The 25,928-nt window shown below is 55.0% G+C and overlaps 3 protein-coding genes across 3 annotated transcripts in view; all 3 read left to right on the forward strand.

Annotated features, from left to right (window-relative positions):
- The window catches only part of rasa4 (RAS p21 protein activator 4), a 298,226-nt gene extending 296,314 nt beyond the window's left edge, over window positions 1–1,912 (forward strand). Inside the window, exons 20-21 of the mRNA XM_038813851.1 lie at window positions 288–349; window positions 1,621–1,912. Of these exons, the coding sequence (XP_038669779.1) occupies window positions 288–349; window positions 1,621–1,748 (190 nt within the window). The 3' untranslated portion in view covers window positions 1,749–1,912. The remainder of the gene's footprint in view (window positions 1–287; window positions 350–1,620) is intronic.
- Window positions 1,913–2,815: 903 nt separating this feature from the next.
- Window positions 2,816–4,801, forward strand: LOC119974321 (basic proline-rich protein-like; the record flags this gene model as incomplete). The annotated part of the gene is made up of 1 exon (XM_038813093.1): window positions 2,816–4,801. A coding segment is annotated over one exon (1,725 nt), but the record flags the coding sequence as incomplete, so codon positions are not given.
- Window positions 4,802–12,032: 7,231 nt separating this feature from the next.
- Window positions 12,033–25,227, forward strand: polr2j (RNA polymerase II subunit J). The gene is made up of 4 exons (XM_038813950.1): window positions 12,033–12,222; window positions 18,775–18,864; window positions 21,002–21,176; window positions 25,082–25,227. The coding sequence occupies exons 1-4, from the start codon at window positions 12,038–12,040 to the stop codon at window positions 25,115–25,117; spliced, it is 486 nt and encodes a 161-aa protein (XP_038669878.1). The 5' UTR covers window positions 12,033–12,037; the 3' UTR covers window positions 25,118–25,227.
- The last annotated feature ends 701 nt before the right edge of the window (window positions 25,228–25,928 follow it).

The raw sequence follows: 25,928 nt of genomic DNA on the forward strand, positions 1-25,928 counted from the left end.
ACACCCCAATCGCTTCACGGTCACTGATCCCATCTGTTTTATTTCCAGATTTTTAAATTGAATTCAAATTCTCAAACTGCCCTAGCGGGATTTTTATTTATTATTATTATCACTGATTAGTAACAAAACCACTACACCACCATATCCTGTAGTGGTTTGCAGCACATTGCAATTTTCAAATATGTAAAGAAGCTGCCTACCTGCTGAATGTTTTAATATGAAAGTTAGCTTACTGTTTAAAGTAATAGTTTGTTATTTAATGTAGCGGTTTTCCTATTTGTTGATAGGGAAAAGCTCCTGGAATACAAAGAAAAGAGTAATGCCATTGCCCCAGTGAGTGCAGATGAAGGTACGTCACACTGAGAACCTGTTCTCTAACTGAAGCAGTGGGTGTGGGCTGGAGAAACATCCAATGGGATAGCATTGTGTTACTAATGCAGTGTAGTATTTGCATGTCCAGTTTGGTCTTTTACAGTTTTAGTTTTGAACACATAATTCACAACAGCTATTTATTAGTAATTGGTCTTTTCCACATTCCCCACTTTCTTTGCCCTCATTCACACAGACAGAATGAACCAATTGCACCTGTTGCACAAGGCCAAAGGCCAAGGCACAACATCTGAGGCCCCTCTACCTGTCTGACTCGCAGTCACACCCTCAGCGTCCGATTCCCAACCCCCACAAGTTCCCCACTTTTAAACTTTGTCGTGAGCCACGTGCTGCTGTCCCTCGATGGAGCCTGCTCAGGGATGCAGGTTTCTGCCATGGGTCGTCACCCGACTCAACATGTTGATTCTCCACCCACAGATCCTGATTCACCAGGCAGTGGGAGCCAGAGTGCCGGATTTGTTCCCTTCCCTTTTTTCCCTGTTGCCACTCTGCCTCATCATTTGTGAGTCAAAGCGGAACGCAGCTTGATGGCAGAGCAGTGTTGCAGCCCACTCTGCACCAGATTAACATTCCGCCACTCTCAAACTCTGTGATCCGCTCTGTGAACGCAATGCTCTTCACTTTCATGAACATCCATTAGTCACAACCAAATCCCGATTGTCCCCGCAGCTTCCTGCTCACAATAATTGGCTTCTATTCAGGTACTGTATTAACTATTAACTACTGCTGCAAGGCCGTTTGGGTCAAATGTTGACAAGTTTTCTTTTGCAGTTTTTAAAGTTCTAAGTAAAATTCTGAAAAGTTGAACTAATTTTCAGTTTGGGATAACTCTCCCAGTACTTACCAGTAGAATTCCCACTTTCACCCAATTTCCATGTTTATCATGAATTCCATTTCTGACGACTCCCTGGAGCCATTCCTTGGACACAGTTATGACAAATTGAGCAGTGGGATATCTTGCTCCTAATCGTCATGCACTTTTGGATCTTCGTGAAGGTTGTCAGGCCCATGTCTGTTGGGTGTCCCCCGGTGGCTGCCTTAAAGGGCCGGACTTTACCCCCCCCTTGTGCATGTTTAATGAGCAGCCTAACCTCTTGTAGGAAGGCCTCTGGTATATGACGAGCTATGGCAAGCAGTACATTTATTGGGCCCCTCCTGTATATGGCAAGTGTGCCTCCCTTGCTGGAACTGGTGCAGAACTCTCTGTCCTAAGCCATCTCTCCTTTGCAGGGGCCGATAAGCTGGACATTATAAACCAACTGTTCCAAATCATCCAGGATCTGGAAAAGGCTCATCAGAACTTTGAACGCTGGGAAACATCAAAGGTCAGAAACTTCTCTCTGGATCTGCTCACATAACTTCACGAGAAAGAGTGAATTTATTTCAGCTGGACGTTTCAATTTCAAAATCTATTTTTTATGACAAATTTACATGAATAATGATATCTCTCCTTGGACCGTCCTTGCGCCCAGACATTCCACTTGTTTTGAATTATGCAAAATATAGTCCGTGGCAAAAAAAATGTAAATGTGTATTTCCTGTTTGTAAATGTACTTGTGACTCAGTAGACGGTGTCATATTGACCAAGAAGATTCCAAATCTTGTTGCATTCTGCATAAAGTCGGGGTGCGCCAGGCTGAAGTCTCTCCCAGGCAGAGCTCGTCAGTGTTGAGATGTTTCAGTTCTGTAATAGGCAGTAGGAACGGAAATAATCAGACAACTAACATCTAGCGCATACTTCATTCTGTGTGAGGAAAGCAATGTGCAGAGTATGATTGGACATCGCAAAAAGGATCATCAAATTTGGATGTTTTTCATTGCACTTTCAAAGGTCTCCCTTAACACAATAAAACAAAAGGGCAGATTTTTGGACCTATACCCCCAGGGACCTTCTCTACCCAGAGAGGCTCTCCTCACAGGGAGCCCACCTACCTGGGAATCTCCTCCTCACAGGGAGCCCACCTACCTGGGAATCTCCTCCTCACAGGGAACGACTCCCCCAAGGAACGGAGAGAGTCCAGGGAGAGAGGGACCCCCTACTCCAGGGAGAGAGGGACCTCCTACCCCAGGGAGAGAGGGACCTCCTACCCCAGGGAGAGAGGGACCTCCTACCCCAGGGAGAGAGGGACCTCCTACCCCAGGGAGTGAGGGACCTCCTACCCCAGGGATAGAGGGACCTCCTACCCCAGGGAGTGAGGGACCCCCTACCCCAGGGAGGGAGGGACCTCCTACCCCAGGGAGAGAGGGACCTCCTACTCCAGGGAGAGAGGGACCTCCTACTCCAGGAAAGGAGGGACCTCCTACCACAGGGAGAGGGGGACCTCCTACCCCAGGGAGGGAGGGACATCCTACCACAGGGAGGGAGGGACATCCTACCCCAGGGAGAGAGGGACATCCTACCCCAGGGAGGGAGGGACATCCTACCCCAGGGAGGGAGGGACCCCCTACCCCAGGGGTACAGGGATATCGTACTCCAGAGAGGGAGGGACATCCTGCTCCAGGGAGCGAGGGACCTCCTACTCCAGGGAGTGAGGGACCTCCTACTCCAGGAAGGGAGGGACATCCTACTCCAGGGAGGGAGGGACATCCTACTCCAGGGAGGGAGGGACATCCTACTCCAGGGAGGGAGGGACATCCTACTCCAGGGAGGGAGGGACATCCTACTCCAGGGAGGGAGGGACATCCTACTCCAGGAAGGGAGGGACATCCTACTCCAGGGAGTGAGGGACCTCCTACTCCAGGAAGGGAGGGACATCCTACTCCAGGGGTACAGGGATATCGTACTCCAGAGAGGGAGGGACATCCTGCTCCAGGGAGCGAGGGACCTCCTACTCCAGGGAGTGAGGGACCTCCTACTCCAGGAAGGGAGGGACATCCTACTCCAGGGAGGGAGGGACATCCTACTCCAGGGAGGGAGGGACATCCTACTCCAGGGAGGGAGGGACATCCTACTCCAGGGAGGGAGGGACATCCTACTCCAGGGAGGGAGGGACATCCTACTCCAGGAAGGGAGGGACATCCTACTCCAGGGAGTGAGGGACCTCCTACTCCAGGAAGGGAGGGACATCCTACTCCAGGGAGGGAAGGACATCCTACTCCAGGGAGAGGGGGACCCCCTACCCCAGGGAGGGAGGGACATCCTACTCCAGGGAGGGAAGGACATCCTACTCCAGGGAGAGGGGGACCCCCTACCCCAGGGAGGGAGGGACATCCTACTCCAGGGAGGGAAGGACATCCTACTCCAGGGAGAGAGGGACCTCTTACTCCAGGGGGTGAGGGACCTCCTACTCCAGGGAGAGAGGGACCTCCTACCCCAGGGAGAGGGGGACCCCCTACCCCAGGGAGAGAGGGACCCCTTACCCCAGGGAGAGAGGGACATCCTACCACAGGGAGGGAGGGACCCCCTACCCCAGGGAGAGAGGGACCTCCTACTCCAGGGAGAGAGGGACCCCCTACCCCAGGGAGGGAGGCTCCTCCTACCCCCGGGATAGAGGGATCCCTACCCCAGGGAGAGAGAGGGACCCCCTACCCCAGGGAGGGAGGGACCCTCTACCCCAGGGAGAGAGGGACCCCCTACCCCAGGGAGAGAGGGACCCCCTACCCCAGGGAGAGAGAGGGACCTCCTACCCCAGGGAGAGAGGCTCCTCCTACCCCAGGGAGAGAGGGACCTCCTACCCCAGGGAGAGAGGCTCCTCCTACCCCAGGGAGGGAGGCTCCTCCTACCCCCGGGATAGAGGAACCTCCGACCCCAGGGAGAGAGGGACATCCTACCCCAGGGAGAGAGGGACCCCCTACCCCAGGGAGAGAGAGGGACCCCTACCCCAGGGAGAGAGGCTCCTCCTGCCCCAGGGAGGGAGGCTCCTCCTACCCCAGGGAGGGAGTCTCCTCCTACCCCCGGGATAGAGGGACCCCCTATCCCAGGGATAGAGGGACCCCCTATCCCAGGGATAAAGGGACCCCCGACCCCAGGGATAGAGGGACCCCTACCCCAGGGATAGAGGGACCCCCTACCCCAGGGAGAGGGGCCTCCTACCCCAGGGATAGAGGGACCCCCTACCCCAGGGATAGAGGGACCTCCTACCCCAGCGAGAGGGGACTTCCACTCCAGGCACAGGGGCCCTCCTGTTCCAGGGAGAGAGGGACCTTATAGGGTAGAAGGCAACTTAGTCACCTTAAGTTTCTCTCTTGATTGTTATTCAATTATGGAAATTGTCCATGGACCCTGTGTAAAGCCTGAGTGTGGCATGGCAACACTGCCCTCTGCTGGAATAATTGAATGTCACCAAACCTCTGGCGATTCCGCAGGGATCAGTGCTGGGACCTTTGCTGTTCGTAGTATATATAAATGATTTGGAGGAAAATGTAACTGGTCTGATTAGTAAGTTTGCGGACGACACAAAGGTTGGTGGGATTGGGGATAGTGATGAGGACTGTCGGAGGATACAGCAGGATTTAGATCGTTTGGAGACTTGGGCGGGGAGATGGCAGATGGAGTTTAATCCGGACAAATGTGAAGTAATGCATTTTGGAAGGTCTAATAAAGGTAGGGAATATAGTAGTGAATGGTAGAACCCTCAAGTGTATTGAAAGTCAGATAGATCTTGGTGTACAGGTCCACAGGTCACTGAAAGGGGCAACACAGGTGGAGAAGGTAGTCAAGAAGGCATACGGCATGCTTGCCTTCATTGGCCGGGGCATTGAGTATAAGAATTGGCAAGTCATGTTACAGCTGTATAGAACCTTAGTTAGGCCACACTTGGAATATAGTATTCAATTCTGTTTTCCTCACTACCAGAAGGATGTGGAGGCTTTGGAGAGGGTGCAGAAGAGATTTACCAGGATGTTGCCTGGTATGGAGAGCATTAGCTATGAGGAGCGGTTGAATAAACTTGGTTTGTTCTCACTGGAACGATGGAGGTTGAGGGGCGACCTGATAGAGGTCTACAAAATTATGAGGGGCATAGACAGAGTGGATATTCAGAGGCTTTTCCCCAGGGTAGAGGGGTCAATGGTTTAAGGTGCGAGGGGCTAGATTTAGAGGCGATGTACGAGGCAAGTTCTTTTTACACAGAGAGTAGTGGGTGCCTGGAACTCGCTGACGGAGGAGGTGGTGGAAGCAGGGACGATAGTGACATTTAAGGGGCATCTTGACAAATACATGAATAGGATGGGAATAGAGGGATACGGGCTCCGGAAGTGTAGATGATTTTAGTTTAGACCGGCAGCATGGTCGGCACAGGCTTGGAGGGCCAAAGGGCCTGTTCCTTTGCTGTACTTTTCTTTGTTCTTTGATTGTAGATGGAGCTTGAGGTTCAATTGGAGTATCAGAGGGAGCTGAGCCCCCTTTGAAGCATATGAATGGGACGAAAATTGAAACTGGATCCCGTATCCTTCCATTCTCTTCACTATCCTACACAAAAGCCTACAGTCCTCTACTTTAGCTCTCATTATCCATCAGTACAAGGCACTCGCCCTGTCTTGCCTTGGGACTATTCAATTACAGAGACCTATGTTGCATTTTATATTGAATTCTCACAGCCACAATATCTTGTGCACAGATTACACTTGCAATTAAAATGTTACAGATACAGATATACACGTAAGTGACCCGATCATAGACAAATCCACATCTCATTTTGTATTCATATAATGGAGTATGTTATCTTGGTATCTTAGCTCGTACAGTATTCTGGAATATATACCATAACCTACAATATCCTACCACATGCTTGAGAAACCATGACTAACTATTGCTCCCTTGCAAAGCAGTCTGCCAGACCTTTAGTAGCCTACTTTACCGACTAGCCTGGCACTGAATATTTAATTACCCTCTCTACTCAACAATGTCATCTGTTGGCCCCCTATAATAATTAACCTTACATATGCACGCCCAACTAAAATGTATCATACTTTTGTTTTGAAATTCTACCCATACCCGTCCTGCAATAGATCACGATACAATGGCCTTCTGGGCCCAAACCTTTGACGGATACCTGAACAAATCCTACTATACACAACCAACTGGATCAGGATCCTTCAATACCGATTATACCCTTCCAGTGACCTACGTTGCACTATGGGATTGCTCTGTGCCCTTTCGCAGCTACAGTATTAGATGATATTCTACAATGTTTAACAATGACCGACAGTACTTTTCAAGAAGCAACAACACCTGATTTTAACCTTCAATAACTAATAGCTAACCTTGAATTGCCATAACCAAATTCTTCAATAACCGCCCGACTTTAAAATTTCAATAACAAGCACCTAACCTTAACCTTCAACCATAACCAAAACCTGACATTAACCTTCAATAACCAACACCTGACCTTAACCTTCAACAATAACCAACACCTGACATTAACCTTCAATAACCAACACCTGACTTGAACCTTCAACTATATGTAAGGCAGGGACTCACTTTAGGTACCTGGAGGTGCAGGTTGCTCGAGATTTTTTTTGAGGGGGGGGGAGGCTCGGTGGGTACAACATTTCTAGTTTGGTGGGGAGAGTGAAAGCTGATCTGGCAAGGTGGGATGATCTCCCTCTGTCACTGGCGGGTCGGGTACAGGCGGTTAAAATGAATGTGTTGCTGCGATTCCTGTTTATTTTTCAATGCATGCCGATTTTCCTGCATTTTTTAGAGAGATTGAAGGGATGATTACCTCATATGGGGAGGGAAGGTGGCCAGAATTAGAAAGGTGCTGCTACAGAGAGGAAGGCAGGCGGGGGGTTTGGGTCTTCCAAACCTGATGTATTATTACTGGGCGGCGAATGTGGAGAAGGTACGGAGCTGGGTCAGAGGGGTTGACTCCCAATGGGTCAGAATGGAGGAGAGTTTGGGTAGGGGGTCGGAATTGAGGCGCCAGCGACAGCGCTGCTCCTGACAGCCCCGGGGAGGTACTCAGGGAGTCCGGTAGTAATAGCTTCGTTGAGAATTTGGAGGCAGTTTCGCCAACACTTCGGGTTGGGGGCAGGGTCAAGGGAAATGCCGATTCGGGGAAACCATAGATTTGAGCCAGGGAAGTGGGACGGAAATTTTCGGAGATGGGAGGATAAAGGAATTAGGACACTGCAAGATTTGTTTCTTTGGGGTCGTTTTGCAGGATTGAAGGAGCTGGGAGCGAAGTATGGGCTGGAGCAGGGGGAAATATTTAGATACATGCAGGTTCGAGACTTTGCCAGAAAGGAGATGCAGAGCTTCCCGGAGGAACCGGCTTCCACATTGCTGGAGGAGGTGCTGACAACAAGGGTACTGGAGAAGGGGGTAGTATCGCCGGTTTACGGGGCTATTTTGGAGGAGAAGGCGCCGCTAGAAGGGATCAAGGCAAAGTGGGAGGAAGAGTTGGGAAAGGGTATGGAGGGATTCTGGTGTGAGGTGAACGCCTCCACCTCATGTGCGAGGCTGGGGCTGATGCAGCTGAAGGTGGTGTATAGAACGCACCTTACAAGGACGAGGATGAGCCGGCTCTTTGGGGGTGGGTAGAAGATGTGTGTGAACGTTGTGGCGGGGGAGCCCCGCAAACCACATTCATATGTTTTGGTCCTGTCCAAAGCTAAAGGATTACTGGAAGGAGGTGTTTAAGGGTAATCTCTAAAGTGGTGCATGTAAAACTGGACCTGACACCTCAGGAGGCCATATTCGGGGTGTCGGACCATCCGGGGTTGGAAACAGGTGCAGAGGCAGATGTTGTAGCCTTCCCCTCGTTGATCACCCGAAGGCGCATCCTGTTAGGGTGGAGATCAACCTCTCCACCCTGTGCCCTGGCGTGGCGGGGGGACCTGCTGGAATTCTTGACGCTTGAAAAGGTCAAATTTGAACTGAGGGGAAGGATGGAGGGATTCTTCAATTCAATGGCATTATTCATTATGCACTTTCGAGAATTGGATCACATCGAACATTAGGGGGGTGGGGGCTGGGAGGGTTGGGGGGAGGGGGGCTGTGTGTATTAAGGGTGACTATGGGTGATTCCTGATTCCTTTTTGTCATTTGTTTATGTAAACATGCGGGCTGATGTTTAGGGTTTGGTGGGAGGATGGGATCGTTATTGATATGGGGATTGACATCACATTCGTTACTGATTATTGTTTATTGTTGGGTGTAAATTTGGGGAGAAAATGTGTAAAAGGAGAATAAAAAAAATAAAAATAACCAATAACACCTAATCTTAACCTAAATAACCAACACCTCATGTTTGCGTGGGTTTTGCCCCCACAACCCAAAGATATGAGGATAAGTGGATTGGCCACGCTAAATTGCCCCTTAATTGGAAACATGAATTGGGTACTATAAATTTAAAAAAACTAAAAAAAAACCCCAGCAACACCCTGGGTGGCACAATGGTTAGCACTGCTGCCTCACGGCGCAGAGGACCCGAGTTCAATCCCGCTCCGGTCACTGGTAGGGTGGAGTTAATAATAATAATCTTTTATTGTCACAAGTAGGCTTACATTAACACCGCAATGAAGTTGCTGTGAAAATCCCCGGGTCGCCACATTCCTGCGCCTGTTCGGGGAGAATTCAGAATGTCCAAATTACCTAACAGCTCGTCTTTCGGGACTTGTGGGAGGAAACCGGAAAACCCGGAGCAAACCCCACACAGACACTGGGAGAACACACAGACAGTGCTACCCAGCGGGGAACCTGGGACCCTGGAGCTGTGAAGCAACAGTGCTAACCGCTGCATTACCATGGAGCTTGCACATTCACCCCCACAACCCAAAAAGATGTGCAGGGTAGGTGGATTGGCCACATTAAATTGTCCCTTAATTGTAAATAAAATGAATTGGGTATTCTAAATTTTAATTTAAAAAAAAAACAGCAACACCTGACCTTGCTGTTCAACAATCAGCACCTGACCTTAATAAGCAAAATCCTTCAATAAGCAAAACCTGATCTTAAACTTCAATGACCATCAACTGAGTTAACCTTCAATAACCAACACTTGATCATACCTTTTCACTCGTCTATTATATAAGTTAAAGGTGGAAGGAAATAGATCTGCTGTTGTGCTGGGGAACACTTTTGTAATAAAAAACAGCTGATGTTACAGTGACTATTGCTGAATGGATAATTACAGTCATGGATAACAGCAGAGTGGGATATTAGTATCTAACATTACTGCCTGTTCCAAAGAGGTGCCTGAGCAATCTGAGTGTTTTCTTTGGAATAACTGTGAAACTTGTATAAATGAATACTTTCAAATAATGGACACCTACAAAAAAATGAGCACTTCTAGAGAGAGTGTCAACTGACATGTAAAGTTGCAAAGATGTAAAACTCACTCTGACAGCGTGGACACTCCCAAATTACTGAGTCTCTAATCTGCCACATCATTCTACATCTTAAAACACAAGACACAAAGCTGCTGTCTCTCGAATTTTTAATGAGTTAGGTTGACTGGCTTCTCCTGTTACTGGTAGTTTCCATTCTGCCTCCAAATTGCTGTGAGGATAATGCCTTCAGATCACAGCAGTGCCGTCAGTTGTGGGGACTGGAAATCCGCTTACCAGTATCTGTGTGTTGTTGGCATCTTTCTATCTGTGAAAGATGATGGACACCTAGCAAACAATCCATTTAAGTGGGGAGTCTTCATTTGGTGCACCTTTACTGATGGCTGTGAAGGCCAAACCTTGTTCTCACAAGGACCACACGGCAGCAGAGTGGTTAGCAGTTACAGGGTGGGGGATTGGGCCTAGGTAGGGATGCTCTTTCAGAGGCTCAGTACAGACTCGATGGGCTGAATGGCCTACTTCGGCGTTGTAGGGATTCTATGAGGCTGCCAAATGAGATGGTGGGTCGGTTGTTTTTTTTTTAAGCACTGTTGCCAAGCCATTGGTGGCTAGGCCACAGGAATTGTCACCAGTTCACTCTTTCGCCAGCTAGTGACACCCAGGTGCATCCACGATGACAAGGAAACCATTCTAGCTTAGGCATAGAATGCTGCCAGTGCTCTACCCCAGAGATAGGGCAATTTCTCTGCCACAATGGCTGTTAGGTAACAAATTCTCCACTTTACAGTAAAATTGTACAGTGCATGCAAATTTATTAATGAGGATACCTGAGACTTCAGCACTTATTTTTAAAAAACTGTTCGTTATTGCACACTTGGGTGTCAAATCTAGGTTTAAAATCCATCTTCAGAAAATGCTCAAGAAATGTTTCTGATGCAGAAGTTGCTGGAAGGCCAAGGGAGCAAATTAAAAGGTTTGAGTGGAATTATTCTTCAGAGATGTTTTTTTTTCAATCTTGTTTTCTTTTTGCCAATGCTGTTAAAAGGTCGTAAACTTTATTCTTGACTGGTATTTATTAATCGGATACGTATCAGCTTGTTCCACTGTATTAATTGACAACAATGTAATTGATATGTATGAGTCTCTGTATACTTATGTCTGATAAATGTAAGATATTGTTCTAGATGCATGTAAATTCCTCTTTTATAATTGGTTTAAAACAATAAAGTGATTTCCTGATTGTGTTGTTTGGTCTTTTTTATTATATCTCTATTATGATCTTCAAACTATGTACAAACTGTATGAGGTAAGATTTTTGTTCTTGCTCTCCAAGAAAGCCATTTATTAAATTGCAAAGATGACAGTCTGGATAAATCAAGGATGCACATTGCTTTCTGGTTTTGGAATGGGTTTGCCTGTTGCTAAGGGTGGTTGGGGATTTTTCTTCTTCACTTTGTACGGTTTTGAGGCATGGTGTCACTGTGGTTAGCACTGCTGCCTCACAGCTCCAGGGACCCAGGTTCAATTCCGGCCTCGGGTGATTGTGCGTGAAGTTTGCACTTTCTCCCCGTGTTTGCGTGGGTTTCCTTCAGCGGCTCCGGTTTCCTCCCACAATCTAAAGAAGTGCAGGTTTGGTGGATCGGTCGTGCTAAATTGCCCCATGGTGTCCAAAAAGGTGAGGTTGGGTTACGGGGATAGGGTGGACGTGTGGGCTTAAGTAGGATGCTCTTTCAAGGGTCGGTGTAGACTTGATGGGCCGAATGGCCTCCTTCTGCAGTGTAAATTCTATGATTTCTAGGATGCAATCTGATGGTTGGTGAGGAATGTAGCAACTGTGGCGTTAGAGGCTTCACTTTTCCTTTCTTTCCCCTCCATCAATCTCCAATTCTTCCTTCCACCGTCTCCTCGCTGCCATTGTATCCCTGAAACTCTTCCTGAATACTCTTCCATTCCTGGCCATGTAACCTCTCCAATCTGCTGCTGCACGTAGACATTATTCAATTGTCATTTCTTAGCTCAATCCTTGATAAACGTTTATTATTTTGAAGATCAGTGTCGCCTCTCTTCTTTACTCCAGCAAAAATAATTTCAATCTCTTGCGCCTGGATTCCAATTGCTTCGTGTCATCCTGGTCACAGTCAGAGAAACAACTCCGCGTGGCTCGGGCGTGGGGAAGAGGAATGGAAACTCAAAATGCTGGTTTCCATTATTTCAGGTGGTGGCGCTGTTCGCGGAGTATTCGGGTGGTGGCGCTGCTCTGGAAGTATGCGGAGCATGCAGGGGAAGCACTTTTCTCCGGGTATGCAGGCGGTGGAGCCGTTCTCGGAGTATCCAGGCAGCAGCGCCATTCTCGGAGTATCCGGGGGGTGGCGCTGTTCTCGGACTATACCCGCGGTGTCCCTGTTCTCGGTGTATGCAGGCAGTGGCGCCATTCTCGGAATATTCGGGCGGTGGCGCTGTACTCAGAGTATCCGTGCGACGCTCTCTGCAGTTGCGATCAATCTTGGACTCCTCTTGCCTCAGTTGCTGTCTTGTCTGTTCAGAGATGAACGCACCGCCGGCATTCGAGAGTTTTTTGCTTTTCGAGGGAGAAAAAAAGTGAGTGAGGAGCGCGAGCACGGGGAGAGAAGCGCGAGCACGGGGAGGGGAGCGCGAGCACGGGGAGGGGAGCGCGAGCACGGGGAGGGGAAGCGCGAGCACGGGGAGGGGAGCGCGAGCACGGGGAGGAGAGGGAGCGCGGGCACGGAAGGGAGAGAGCGCGGGCACGGAGGGGAGAGAGCGCGGGCACGGAGGGGAGAGAGCGCGTGCACGGAGGGGGGAGAGCGGCCACGGAGGGGGAGCGCGGGTACGAAGGGGGAGCGCGGGTACGAAGGGGGAGCGCGGGCACGTGGGACCGCGGGTACGAAGGGGGAGCGCGGGCACGGAGGGGACAAGCGCGGGCACGGAGGGAACAAGCGCGGGCACGGAGGGGACTAGCGCGGGCACGGAGGGACCTGGAAATAAACCTCCAGACTCTCAAAGCTGTTCCATTCCTGCACTCACTGCCTTCAGCTCTTTGCCTGGCTTTAGTGGCCTGGGTCAGCCTCTGCTCTCCCCCAGCGCCCCCTCACCCTCCCCCCCCCCCCCCACGCCCCCCCCCCCCTCACCCTCTCCCCCTCACCCTCTCCCCCCCCTCACCCTCCCCCCCCCCTCACCCTCCCCCCCCCTCACCCTCCCCCCCCCTCACCCTCCCCCCCCTCACCCTCCCCCCCCCCTCACCCTCCCCCCCCCCTCACCCTCCCCCCCCCCCACCCTCCCCCCCCCCACCCTCCCCCCCCCTCACCCTCCCCCCCCCACCCTCCCTCCCCCTCCCCCCCCACCCTCCCTCCCCCTCCCCCCCCCACCCTCCCTCCCCCTCCCCCCCCCACCCTCCCTCCCCCTCCCCCTCCCTCCCCCCCCCCCACCCTCCCTCCCCCTCCCCCTCCCCCCCCCCTCCCCCTCCCTCCCCCCCCCCCCTCCCCCTCCCTCCCCCCCCCCCTCCCTCCCCCCCCCCCCTCCCCCTCCCTCCCCCCCCCCTCCCCCTCCCTCCCCCCCCCCTCCCCCTCCCTCCCCCCCCCCCTCCCCTCCCTCCCCCCCCCCCCTCCCTCCCCCCCCCCCCTCCCCCTCCCTCCCCCCCCCCCTCCCCTCCCCTCCCCCCCTCCCCCTCCCCTCCCCCCCCCCCTCCCTCCCCCCCCCCTCCCCCTCCCCCCCCCTCCCCCTCCCCTCCCCCCCCCTCCCCCTCCCCTCCCCCCCCCCTCCCCTCCCTCCCCCCCCTCACCCTCCCTCCCCCCCCCCACCCCTCCCCCCCCCCCTCACCCTCCCCCCCCCCTCACCCTCCCCCCCCCTCACCCTCCCCCCCCCCTCACCTCCCCCCCCCCTCACCCTCCCCCCCCCTCACCCTCCCCCCCCCTCACCCTCCCCCCCCTCACCCTCCCCCCCCCTCACCCTCCCCCCCCCCTCACCCTCCCCCCCCCTCACCCTCCCCCCCCCTCACCCTCCCCCCCCCCCTCACCCTCCCCCCCCCCCCCCCTCACCGCCCTCCCCCCCCCCCCTCACCCTCCCTCCCCCCCCCCTCACCTCCCTCCCCCCCCCCCTCACCCTCCCTCCCCCCCCCCCCCCTCACCCTCCCTCCCCCCCCCCTCACCCTCCCTCCCCCCCCCTCACCCTCCCTCCCCCCCCCCCTCACCCTCCCTCCCCCCCCCCCTCACCCTCCCTCCCCCCCCCCCTCACCCTCCCTCCCCCCCCCCCCTCACCCTCCCTCCCCCCCCCCTCCACCTCCCTCCCCCCCCCCCGCACCCTCCCTCCCCCCCCGCCCCCCTCCACCCCCCTCCCCCCCCCCCCCTCACCCTCCCTCCCCCCCCCCCCCCCTCCCTCCCCCCCTCCCCTCCTCCCCCCCTCACCCCCCTCACCCCCCTCACCCCCCCCCCCCCCTCACCTCCCCCCCCACCCCCCTCCCCTCCCCTCCCTCCCCCCCCCCTCACCCTCCCTCCCCCCCCCTCACCCCCCTCACCCCTCACCCTCCCCCCCCTCACCCTCCCTCCCCCCCCCCTCACCCTCCCCCCCCTCACCCTCCCCCCCCCACTCACCCTCCCCCCCCTCACCCTCCCCCCCTCACCCTCCCCCCCCTCACCCCCCTCCCCCCCCCCACTCCCTCCCCCCCCTCACCCTCCCCTCCCTCCCCCCCCTCACCCTCCCCCCCTCACCCTCCCCCTCACCCTCCCCCCCCCCCTCACCTCCCCCCCCCCTCCCCTCACCTCCCCCCCCTCACCCTCCCCCCCCCCTCACACCTCCCCCCCCCCATCACCCTCCCCCCCCCCCTCACCCTCCCTCCCCCTCCCCCCACCCCCCCTCACCCCCCCCCCACCCTCACCCTCCCCCCCCCCTCACCCGCCCCCCCCCCCAACCTCCCCCCCCCCCCTCACCCTCCCTCCCCCCCCCCCTCACCCTCCCTCCCCCCCCCCCTCACACTCCTCCCCCCCCCCCTCCCCCTCACCTCCCCCCCCCCCCCCCCCCCTCACCCTCCCCCCCCCCCCTCACCCTCCCCCCCCCCCCTCACCCTCCCCCCCCCCTCACCCTCCCCCCCCCCCTCACCCTCCCCCCCCCCCCCTCACCCTCCCCCCCCCCCTCACCCTCCCCCCCCCCCCCCACCCTCCCCCCCCCCCCCACCCTCCCCCCCTCACCCTCCCCCCCCCCCCTCACCCTCCCCCCCCCTCACCCTCCCCCCCCCCCCCACCCTCCCCCCCCCCTCACCCTCCCCCCCCCCCTCACCCTCCCCCCCCCCTCACCCTCCCCCCCCCCTCACCCTCCCCCCCCCCTCACCCTCCCCCCCCCCCCTCACCCTCCCCCCCCCCCCCCCTCACCCTCCCCCCCCCCCTCACCCTCCCCCCCCCCCCCTCACCCTCCCCCCCCCCCCCTCACCCTCCCCCCCCCCCCCTCACCCTCCCCCCCCCCCCTCACCCTCCCCCCCCCCCCTCACCCTCCCCCCCTCACCCCCCCCCCCCCCTCACCCTCCCCCCCCCCTCACCCTCCCCCCCCCTCACCCCCCCCCCTCACCCCCCCCCTCACCCCCCCCCCTCCCCCTCCCCCCCCCCCCCCCTCCCCCTCCCCCCCCACCCTCCCCCTCCCCCCCCACCCTCCCCCTCCCCCCCCCCACCCTCCCCCTCCCCCCCCCCACCCTCCCCCTCCCCCCCCACCCTCCCCCTCCCCCCCCCACCCTCCCCCTCCCCCCCACCCTCCCCCTCCCCCCCACCCTCCCCCCTCCCCCCACCCTCCCCCCTCCCCCCTTCACCCCTCCCCCCCCCCCCTCACCCCCCCCCCCCCCCCCCCTCCCCCCCCCCCCTTCACCTCCCCCCCTTCACCCTCCCCCCCCTTCACCCTCCCCCCCCTCACCCTCCCCCCCTGCACCCTCCCCCCCTCACCCTCCCCCCCCTCACCCTCCCCCCCCCTCACCCTCCCCCCCTCACCCCTCCCCCCACCCTCAGCCTCCCCCCCTCACCCTCCCCCCCCCCTCACCCTCTCCCCCCCCCCCCCCCCCTCCACCCTCACCCCCCCCCACCCTCCCCCCCCCCCCCCCTCACCCTCCCCCCCCTCACCCTCCCCCCCCCTCACCCTCCCCCCCCCTCACCCTCCCCCCCCCTCACCCTCCCCCCCCCTCACCCTCCCCCCCCCCCACCCTCCCCCCCCCTCCCCTCCCCCCCCCTCACCCCCCCCCCCCCCTCACCCTCCCCCCCCCCCTCACCCTCCCCCCCCCTCACCCTCCCCCCCCCCCCCCCCCCCCCCCCCCCCTCACCCTCCCCCCTCACCCCCCTCACCCCTCCCCCCCTCCCCCCCCCCCTCCCCCCACCTCACCCCTCCCCCACCCTCACCCCCCCCCCTCACCCCCCTCACCCTCACCACCCCCCCCCCCTCACCCTCACCCCCCACCCCCCCTACCCCCTCACCCTCACCCCCCCCCCCCCCCTCACCACCCCTCACCCTCCCCATCCCCTCCCCTCCCCTCCCCCTACCCCTCACCCTCACCCTCACCCTCCCCCCCTCACCCTCTCCCCCCCTCACCCTCTCCCCCCTCACCCTCTCCCCCCCTCACCCGCTCCCCCCCTCACCCTCTCCCCCCCCTCACCCTCTCCCCCCTCACCCTCTCCCCCCCTCACCCTCTCCCCCCCTCACCCTCTCCCCCCCTCACCCTCTCCCCCCCCTCACCCTCTCCCCCCTCTCCCCCTCACCCTCTCCCCCCTCACCCTCTCCCTCACCCTCACCCTCCCTCACCCTCACCCTCCCTCACCCTCACCCACCCTCACCCTCACCCCCCTCACCCTCCCCTCACCCTCACCCCCCCTCACCCTCACCCCCCCTCACCCTCTTCCCCCCCTCACCCTCTCACCCTCACCCTCTCCCTCCCCTCACCCTCTCCCCCTCACCCTCTCCCCCCCTCACCCTCTCCCCCCCCTCACCCTCTTCCCCCCTCACCCTCTTCCCCCCCTCACCCTCTTCCCCCCTCACCCCTCTTCCCCCCCTCACCCTCTTCCCCCCCTCACGCTCTCCCCCCTCACCCTCACTCTCATCTCTCCCCCCCTCACCCTCTCCCCCTCTCCCTCCCCCCCTCACCCTCTCCCCCCTCAACCCTCTCCCCCCCTCACCCTCTCCCCCCTCACCCTCTCCCCCCCTCACCCTCTCCCCCCCCCTCACCCTCTCCCCCCTCACGCCTCTCCTCCCCCTCACCCTCTCCCCCCTCACCCTCCCCTCACCCTTCTCCCCCCTCACCCTCTCCCCCCCCCTCACCGCTCTCCCCCCTCACCCTCTCAACCCTCACCCTCTCCCTCCTCCCCTCACCCCTCTCCCCCCTCACCCTCTTCCCCCCTCAACCTCTTCCCCCCCTCACCCTCTTCCCCCCCTCACCCTCTTCCCCCTCACCCTCGTCCCCCCCTCACCCTCTTCCCCCCCATCACCCTCTCCTCCCCTCACCCTCACTCTCTCCCCCTCACCCTCTCCCCCTCTCCCCCCCCCCTCACCCTCTCCCCCCTCACCCTCTCCCCCCTCACCCTCTCCCCCCTCACCCTCATCCTCACCCTCTCCCCCCCTCACCCTCTCCCCCCTCACCCCTCTCCTCCCCCTCACCCTCTCCTCCCCTCACCTCTCCACCCCTCACCCTCCCCCCTCACCCTCTCCCCCTCTCCCCCCTCACCCTCTCCCCCTCACCCTCTCCCCCCTCACCCTCCCCCCTCACCCTCCCCCTCCCCCTCCCCCCCCTCACCCTCCCCCCCCTCACCCTCTCCCCCCCTCACCCTCTCCCCCCCTCACCCTCTCCCCCCCTCACCCTCGCCCCCTCACCCTCTCCCCCCCTCACCCTCTCCCCCCCAGCGCCCCTCCCCCCCAGCACCCCCTCCCCCCACCAGCTCCCCTCACCCCACCGGCACACCCCCCACCCCACAAGCACCCCCTCACCCCCCCCAGCGCCCCTCACCCCCCAGCGCCCTCACCACCCCCCAGCGCCCCCTCACCCCCCCCACGCCCCCTCACCCCCCCAGTGCCCCCTCACCCCCCCCCCAGTGCCCCCTCACCCCCCACCCAGTGCCCCCTCACCCCCCCCCCCCAGTGCCCCCTCACCCACCCCCCCAGCTCCCCTCAGCGCCCCCTAACCCCCCCCCAGCGCCCTCTGGTCCCCCCCCAGCGCCCTCTGGTCCCCCCCCCAAGCGCCCTCTGGTGCCCCCCCCCGCGCCCTCTGGCCCCCCAGCGCCCTCTGCCCCCCCCCCCAAGCGCCCTCTGCCCCCCCCCCCAGCGCCCTCTGGCCCCCCCCCCCAGCGCCCCCTCGCCCCCCAGCGCCCCCTCGCACCCCAGCGCCCACTCGCACCCCAGCGCCCCCTCGCACCCCCCAGCACCCCCTCACACCCCCCCAGCACCCCCTCACACCCCCCCAGCGCCCCCTCACCCCCCCCAGCAACACCCCCTCCCCCCCAGCGACACCCCCTCGCCCCCCAGTGCCCCCACCCCAGCGTCCCACCCTTCCGTCCCCCCCACCCCGCGCCCCCTCCCCCCGCGCCCCCACCCTCCCCCACCCTCCCCCGCGCTCCCACCCTCCCCCCCCGCGCTCCCACCCTCCCCCCCCGCGCTCCCACCCTCCCCCCCCCGCCCCCACCCTCCCCCCCCGCCCCCGCCCTCCCCCCCGCCCCCGCGCTCCCCCCCGCCCCCGCGCTCCCGCGCTCCCCCCCCGCCCCCGCGCTCCCACCCTCCCCCGCGCTCCCACCCTCCCCCGCGCTCCCACCCTCCCCCCCGCCCCCCGCGCTCCCACCCTCCCCCCCCCCGCTCCCACCCTCCCCCCCCCGCTCCCACCCTCCCCCCCCCGCTCCCACCCTCCCCCCCCGCTCCCACCCTCCCCCCCCCCCCGCGCCCCCCCCTCCCCCCGCGCCCCCCCCCTCTCCCCCCCGCGCCCCCCCTCCCCCCCCCGCGCTCCCCCCCCCCCCGAGCCCCCCCGCGCCCCCACCCTCCCCCCCCCTGTAACAATAAAGATTATTATTAGTATGCTCTTTTGCTAGTTTTAATTCTGCCCTCTAGCTGTTGTTGCTCCGGTGGATATTGTGGTGTGTTCTTTGGATACTGAAGTGGTTTTATACAACCATCAATTTCATTTCTCTCTAGAATAACAATAACAAAAGACACAAAAGTTCCAAATGCCTGCCTGTTCACCATTAATAAGGAGGACCACACCCTGGGGAACACCATCAGATCGTAAGTGTACAATTTCAGCACTGGGGCTGGTTTAGTACACTGGGCTAAATCGCTGGCTTTGAAAGCAGACCAAGGCAGGCCAGCAGTATAGTTCAATTCCCGTACCAGCCTCCTCGTACAGGTGCCGGAATGTGGCAACTAGGGGCTTTTCACAGTAACTTCATTTGAAGCATACTTGTGACAATAAGCGATTTTCATTTTTTTTTTCTAAAGGCTTCTAACTAAGTTGTGATGGTGATGGATTATTTTTCTTCGGTGGGGGCAACTGCATAGCTGCATGCTCAGATATGGTTCCACATGTTGAGTGTCCTGATCTATTTGACTTGGTTATTATGGCACTGTGATAATCTTACAATTTCCTGGGCACTATCTATACTGTCTTGCTCCAATATTTGTTTGTAACAAGAACTTGTGTATTATTGATATGGGGAAACCACCTCCTTCAAACATGAACAGGTAACTGGGGTTCTGGCCAGTTGCAATGATTGTGACAAATATCACAAGATGTGAACTCAGTCACACCACTGCCACAACCAATAAGAAAGAGGCCCCAAACTGGAACGCACACCAGCAAATCACACTCATCCGATTCAGAGACCCCCCCCCCCCCCACCAACCAATCGCCTTCCCTGTCACGGCTGCCACGGTCAAGGAAATACCTAGATCCTGCCATAGAACATAGAACAGTACAGCACAGAACAGGCCCTTCGGCCCTCAATGTTGTGCCGAGCCATGATCACCCTACTCAAACCCACGTATCCACCCTATACCCGTAACCCAACAACCCCCCCAACCTTACTTTTATTAGGGCAATTTAGCATGGCCAATCCACCTAACCCGCACATCTTTGGACTGTGGGAGGAAACCGGAGCACCCGGAGGAAACCCACGCACACACGGGGAGGACGTGCAGACTCCGCACAGACAGTGACCCAGCCGGGAATCGAACCTGGGACCCTGGAGCTGTGAAGCATTTATGCTAACCACCATGCTACCCTGCTGCCCCAAACACTGTCAACACTGAATAAAACATTTGCAACTCTTACAACACTGTTTGTGTACCATGTATTATCTCTCTCCCCCCGCGCCCCCCCCCCCCAAAAACGTATAAAGTGCTTATTGATTGAGCTGGGCAGGTCTGCGGTTTGTTTGAGGAGTCGGTTGTGGTGAGGGCAGCATGAAAATGGCTTATGCAAAGTAACCTTACTAGCTAGATGGAAGAGTGATTTGTACATAAATTAATTTTTTGCTCCTACCCCTTTCCCTAAAACAGACTGAAAATCTGTATACGTTGCTGATTTATATTTATTAGACTTGGATTCTATCCAGTATTTCGAAGTGAACAGGAAGAAAGGGAGTAATTTTTAAAAACTTAATACACAATTGGCACATGGAGGGAGCCTTGCCAGCAGTGCTGGAGGCAAAATGAGCATGGGTCACTCTCCCGCTGGAATCCTCTGCAGAACAAATGGATAACATGAGAGTCCGGGTTACCTGTGTGTAAAAGCTTTCCAGTGCTGGAGAGCGACATATACCAGGGGACATAATCTCAGGATTAAGGGCAGGCCATTTCAGATTGAGATGAGAAAATTTCTTCACACAGAAGGTGGTGAATCGTTGGAATTTTCTACCCCAGAGGGTTGTGGAGGTTCAATCACTGAGCACGTTCCAGGCAGAAATGAACAGATTTCTGGAGACCAATGGCATCAAGGAATATGGGGGCGTGTGGAAAAGTGGTGTTGAGGTAGATGACCAGGCATGATCTAACCGAAGACCGAGCAGGCTCAATGGGTCAAATGGCCGACTACCTTTCCTATGTGCAGCAGTGTGGTTTATTCTACACACTAATATGGTCAGCAGTTTGATTCTGTAAATGAGCAGCCTGAAAAAATGTACGTTTCACACTTGCCTATTTACAGCAGTGCAGCGCTCAAAGTCAAAGTGTTGGAATCTGAGTTATTTTATGGGAAGATTGCCTTTGATTATGGTGCTCGGGCCGGAAAGTGGAGCTGAGTCCACAAAAGATCAGCCATGATCTCGTTGAATGGCGGAGCAGACTTGAAGGGCCAAATGGCCTACTCTTGCTCCTAGTTCTTATTACAAGACATCCTATTTTTAATTGCTGTTTTATTTTGCAGGCAGCTGCTGAAAGACCCTCAGGTTTTATTTGCAGGTTACAAGGTGCCCCATCCACTTGAACATAAAATTGTTATCCGTGTGCAGACCACTCCCGACTATAGTCCGCAGGAAGCTTTCACAAACGCTATCACCGATCTGATCAGTGAACTCTCGCTGCTGGAGGAACGGTTCCGGGTAAGTTCCTGTTCGAAGATTAATGCACTGTTGCTGAAAAATACAATTAACCTCACTCGAGCTTAAAACGCTCTGTTTTGGAAATGTTTCAGCAAATAGGAAATCTGGCACTGTGCAGCTGTTGTAATGCACTGGGTTAGAACGGTGTACTTTCATGTGAATGTGTGTGTAAGGACAGAAATCTTCACATTGCTGTTCTTAGTCTTGCTTGGATACCTCAAGACTGGTTGGTGTGAGAACTGAACTAGATGTATTAGATGTGCCCTTTGAAATTAGAGGAAGTGCACAACATTGAATAAAGGGGGATCACTGTTTACCAGCTCTTTTGCTGGACCTGAGAATGTCATCACTACTCCCTTAACCTTGTCACCTCCTACCCCATGGCCTTACTGCTGACGATGTTACCTCTCACCACTTATTCGCAACAACTGAATTCTGATGAAGTTGCCTATCTAATACCCTCTGGCTCTCTCTCCACGGATCCCTGCTGAGTATCCGCATTTTCTGTTCTCAATTACTGCCCATGTCCCCCTATCCCTCCTAACGTCACATGCTTCGGCATCTTCCAAGGGAATAAATCCTAACTCACAAACAACTGCACTTTTAAACTCTTAACTGTTAACCTTTTAGTATTCGATTTGTCACAATACGTTGAAATAGGAGTAGAGCATTCAGCCCCTTGAGACTGATCTCTATCAATATGGATTACAACTCCATTCACCCTTTTTTGCTTGATATCTTTCGAGGGATATCTTTACCTACCAAAAATCAATTGATCTCCGTCTTAAGTTTCATTGGTCGAGCATCCAGGAGTTATGGGGACAATAACTATCCATGTTTCTACCACTCTTCCTGGGGCAAAATTCTCCCAAAAGATGTGTGTCATTTCGGGCAGGAAAAACAGTGAGATTTCCGCCGGCTGTTCTGACATCACAATCCACCCACATTTAGTCATTTGTTTTGGAGCTTGTGGAGATTCTTACTGAATTCTCCCACATTTAAGATTTTTTTCTGGAGTGGGGAATTAAAGATAACAAGCCTGCTTCTTGAAAGATCGAGGCACCCTTTTTAAAGGGTGCCCAGATCTGAAAGTTAAGCTGAAGGTCTTCTGCACCATCCACCCATGGACATCACAGTCCCCTGCAGACATGGTCAACACTCCCAACCCTTGACCCCGGAAGGGCAGACCCCCCCCCCCCCCCCCCCCCCGTTATTAAATGTCTGCATCACCCTCCCGTCACACCGCATAAGCATGAGGGTGACCCAGACCCACCCCATCCATCCTCGGTGGCATTGGAGCATCGCAGCCCCCCAGGTGAACATACCCCACTCTGGAGTCACCGAGGGCCTCCTCCACTTTTATCCTTCCTTTCAGCAACCCCTCCCCCTTTCATGGCCATGGACCCCCTCAACCGTACCTCTTGGCACCAGGGCACTGCCCTGTCCTGTCCCCAAACACTTGGGGCTCCAATGGCCTCCGAACACTACCGGCGTGGTCATCGTGCCTGGTTTGTGTTTTTCAAAACCAGTAGCGATTTGTGCCGGCCTCACCTTTTAAGTCCAAGTTGTTAATATATAAAACAAACAGCAGGGACCCCAGCACAAAGCCCTGCGGAACACACTTGAAACAGATTTCCATTCGCAAGGGCAACCATTCACCATTATCTTTGTTTCCTGTCACTAAGCCAACTTTGAATCCAATTCGCCCTGTATCCCATGGGCTTTTACTTTTTTGACCAGTCTGCCGTGGGGGACCTTGTCAAATGCCTTACTAAAATTCATGTGAACAACATCCACTGCACTACCGTCCTCGATCTTCCTTGTCACTTCCTCAAATTCAATCAGATTTGTACGACATGACCTTCCCTTAACAAAACCATGCTGGCTATCCCTGACTAGTCTATGCCTTTCTGAGTGACAGTTTATCCGATCTCTCAGGATTAATTCTAACAATTTGCCCACCACCAAAGTAAGACTAACCAGCCTGTAAATGGTTGAGATTTCCTTCATACCCTTCTCAAAAACCTAATCTATCTATATCATTTTGCAGACTGTTTGTATCCTCCTCACAACTTGCTTTCTCCCTTTTTTTTGTACCAGCAAATGTGACTATAATGCAGTTATCTTAATCCAAGTCATTAATTTGGATCCTAAATACTTTAGGCCCCAGCACTGATCCCTTTGGCACTCCATTAACTAATTTTCAAACCTGAAGATTACCCATTTATTCCGACGCTGTTTTCTGTTAGTCAATCCTCTACCCCGACAAATATTTTAACCTCAGCACCACAAGCTCTTATCTTGTACAGTAAACCTTGCATGTGGCAACTTATCAAATTTCGGAAATTGAAATACACATCTACTGGATCCCTTTTATCAATCCTGTTTGTTATATTCTCAAAGAGCTCCGATAAATTTGTCAAACACAGTTTTCCTTTCACAAGACCATGTTGACTCTACCGGATTGATTTTGATTTTCTAAATGTTGCACTACTACCTCCTTAATAATGGATTCTAGAATTTTCCCAATGAAAGATGTTAGGCTCACCAGCCTAGTTTCTGCTTTGTCGTCCTCCTTACTTGAATGAAGAGTTATATTCGCAATTTTTCAATCCACAGTGACCTTTCTAGAACCCAGGGAATTTTGGAAAATTGCGACTAATATCTCTGAGCCACCTCTTTTAGAATACAGCTCATCAGGTCCAGGGGACTCGACAGTCTTTAATCCCATTATTTTTCCCAGTACTTCATGTGATTGTTTCAAGTTCCTCCCTCCCTTTTGCCACTTGGTTTTCTATTTTTGGCTTTTTTTTTAATGTCTGCTGTGTTCAACGTTTCTGCCATTTCCTTATTTCCCATTATTGATTCCCAGTCTTCCTCTCAGACACCAACACTCACTTTAGCTACTCTTTTGTTTTTATATACTTTTAGAAACTTAGTGTTTGATATTTCTTGTTTGTTTTATCACATTTCTCCCTCATTATTATTCCTCGTAAACGTTTCTCTCTTCACGCTGTCACCATGTCACTCTCATGAGCATTGTCAAGATGTTCAGCTGCCTCCTTCAATGCTCACCAAACTTCCTCCTGTGTTAGCCCTACCTCTGAATCTGTGTCCGTCTCATTGCCTTCTCCAAGTTTTTCTTTTGAGGTCCACCTCCTACCCCCATGACTTTACTCCCACTAAACTGTTGACCACCCCAAACTCTTTCTGCCCCTCCCCTCATGTCAACATTGAAAACAGTTGTCCCCCTTCCAATCCAGTTCCAAATTTTCAGTCACTTCATTCAAGATATAATCCCCTGACCACCTGTCTTCCCTACTTCAACTCCATTCCCAACATGTCAGCTCTTAAATTTATGCCTTTCTTGTAATTCCTGCCCCTACCACAGCGCCCAAATGACCCTACACAATCCCCAAATGATTGTGGCAGCATATTAGCTGCCCTTGATTTCCTTAAAGCCATAACATTGTCCCATACCATTGCTCTGTGGTCCAGCTTAGTAGGAGTGATCCCCCCCCACCCCCCCACACACACACACACCCACCTTAGTTTCACTCTTAACTATCCTAATCATAGCCAAGAGCATTTCCAAAAATGACTCATCTTTCAATTTTTCACTGCGTTGTTCTCAAAGTCACTGTATTGCCGAGATGTCAGGCAGAAGCTATGTATTTCCCCTCAGAGGTAAAGGTTGTCAGTCTTTGTTAATTCAAGTTGATTGGCACTGGCTGGCATTGTCAGAAGCAATAGGGCAAGTCCTGGCCTTGGCTCAGAACAGGAAGTAATTCAGCTTTTCACCATTTTGGGGGGGGCGGGGGGGCGTTGAGGAAAGAGTTGCGGGGATCAATGTTGAAAATGACTGGAACAAAAACACAAAGAAACATATTTATTTTCTTTTCCAGGTTGCCATCAAAGATAAACAAGAAGGAATTGAATGAGGCTGAAGATGTATTTTTAGCTCAGAGAACTCGTATGTATTGTCAAATATTGAATCATTGTTTCACATGTCTTGCTGTACAGATAAAATAAAACTCAGTCTTTGTCAGAACTCGATATGGTGATTATTTGGAAGCAATTCTGACTATTGATACTTGTGATCACCCATTGTCTGGGGAGTATTTTAAAACCAAGTTAATTCGTTTTCTCAATGTTAGGAAAAGAAAGATAATTTCGGGGACTTGTATATGTATTGGTAAGCATTAGAAATAAGGTATAGTTTTAAGTGGGTTTCATTTAATGTTTCTGTGCTTGGAAGAGTAAAACTTATAGTTAGATTCATGCTGGCCAAAGGTGTTTGTGGGGGGGTTGGTTTCAATTCCAACTGTGATTCTATTGTGCTTACAGCGGGCTACAACGTGAAGAATAAATAAATCAGCAGTGGTTGCTAAGCAACTAGGACCTTGTAATAGAGAAGCTTTTAGCTTAGTTAATTTGATTGCGTTTGGAAATGGGTAGTGAGAGAAAAGGCAGTTCTGCTAGAAGCAATTGGCTTTAGAAAGATAAAGAGGAAACATCTCTCGGCCTTGCCAGAAGAAAAGCCATACAATGGAGTAATGGTCAAGAAACCAATGTCGAAAATCTAAAGCGCAGCTAGTTAAGAAAACTAGAGAGATGAAGAGAAGTTTCCAAGATATCTGGAGTTAACGGAACAGATAAGATACAGAGTTGAAAAAAACATTGGATCGTGAGAGGCCAGAACGATATCTGCAACAGTGTTAAGGTTTGTGAGCAATTACTCCAATTTGGTGG

This window comes from Scyliorhinus canicula, chromosome 12 (genome assembly GCF_902713615.1).
Source record: "Scyliorhinus canicula chromosome 12, sScyCan1.1, whole genome shotgun sequence".
Classification (NCBI taxonomy): Eukaryota; Metazoa; Chordata; class Chondrichthyes; order Carcharhiniformes; family Scyliorhinidae; genus Scyliorhinus; species Scyliorhinus canicula.

Excerpts from the sequence above, each read along its gene's own strand:
- polr2j (XM_038813950.1), top strand. The coding sequence starts at position 12,038 with ATGCAGGCAGTGGCGCCATTCTCGGAATATTCGGGCGGTGGCGCTGTA. Across the intron at positions 18,865-21,001 it reads CTGGGGAACACCATCAGATC|GCAGCTGCTGAAAGACCCTC; the intron begins GTAAGTGTACAA and ends TTTATTTTGCAG. Across the intron at positions 21,177-25,081 it reads TGCTGGAGGAACGGTTCCGG|GTTGCCATCAAAGATAAACA; the intron begins GTAAGTTCCTGT and ends TTTCTTTTCCAG.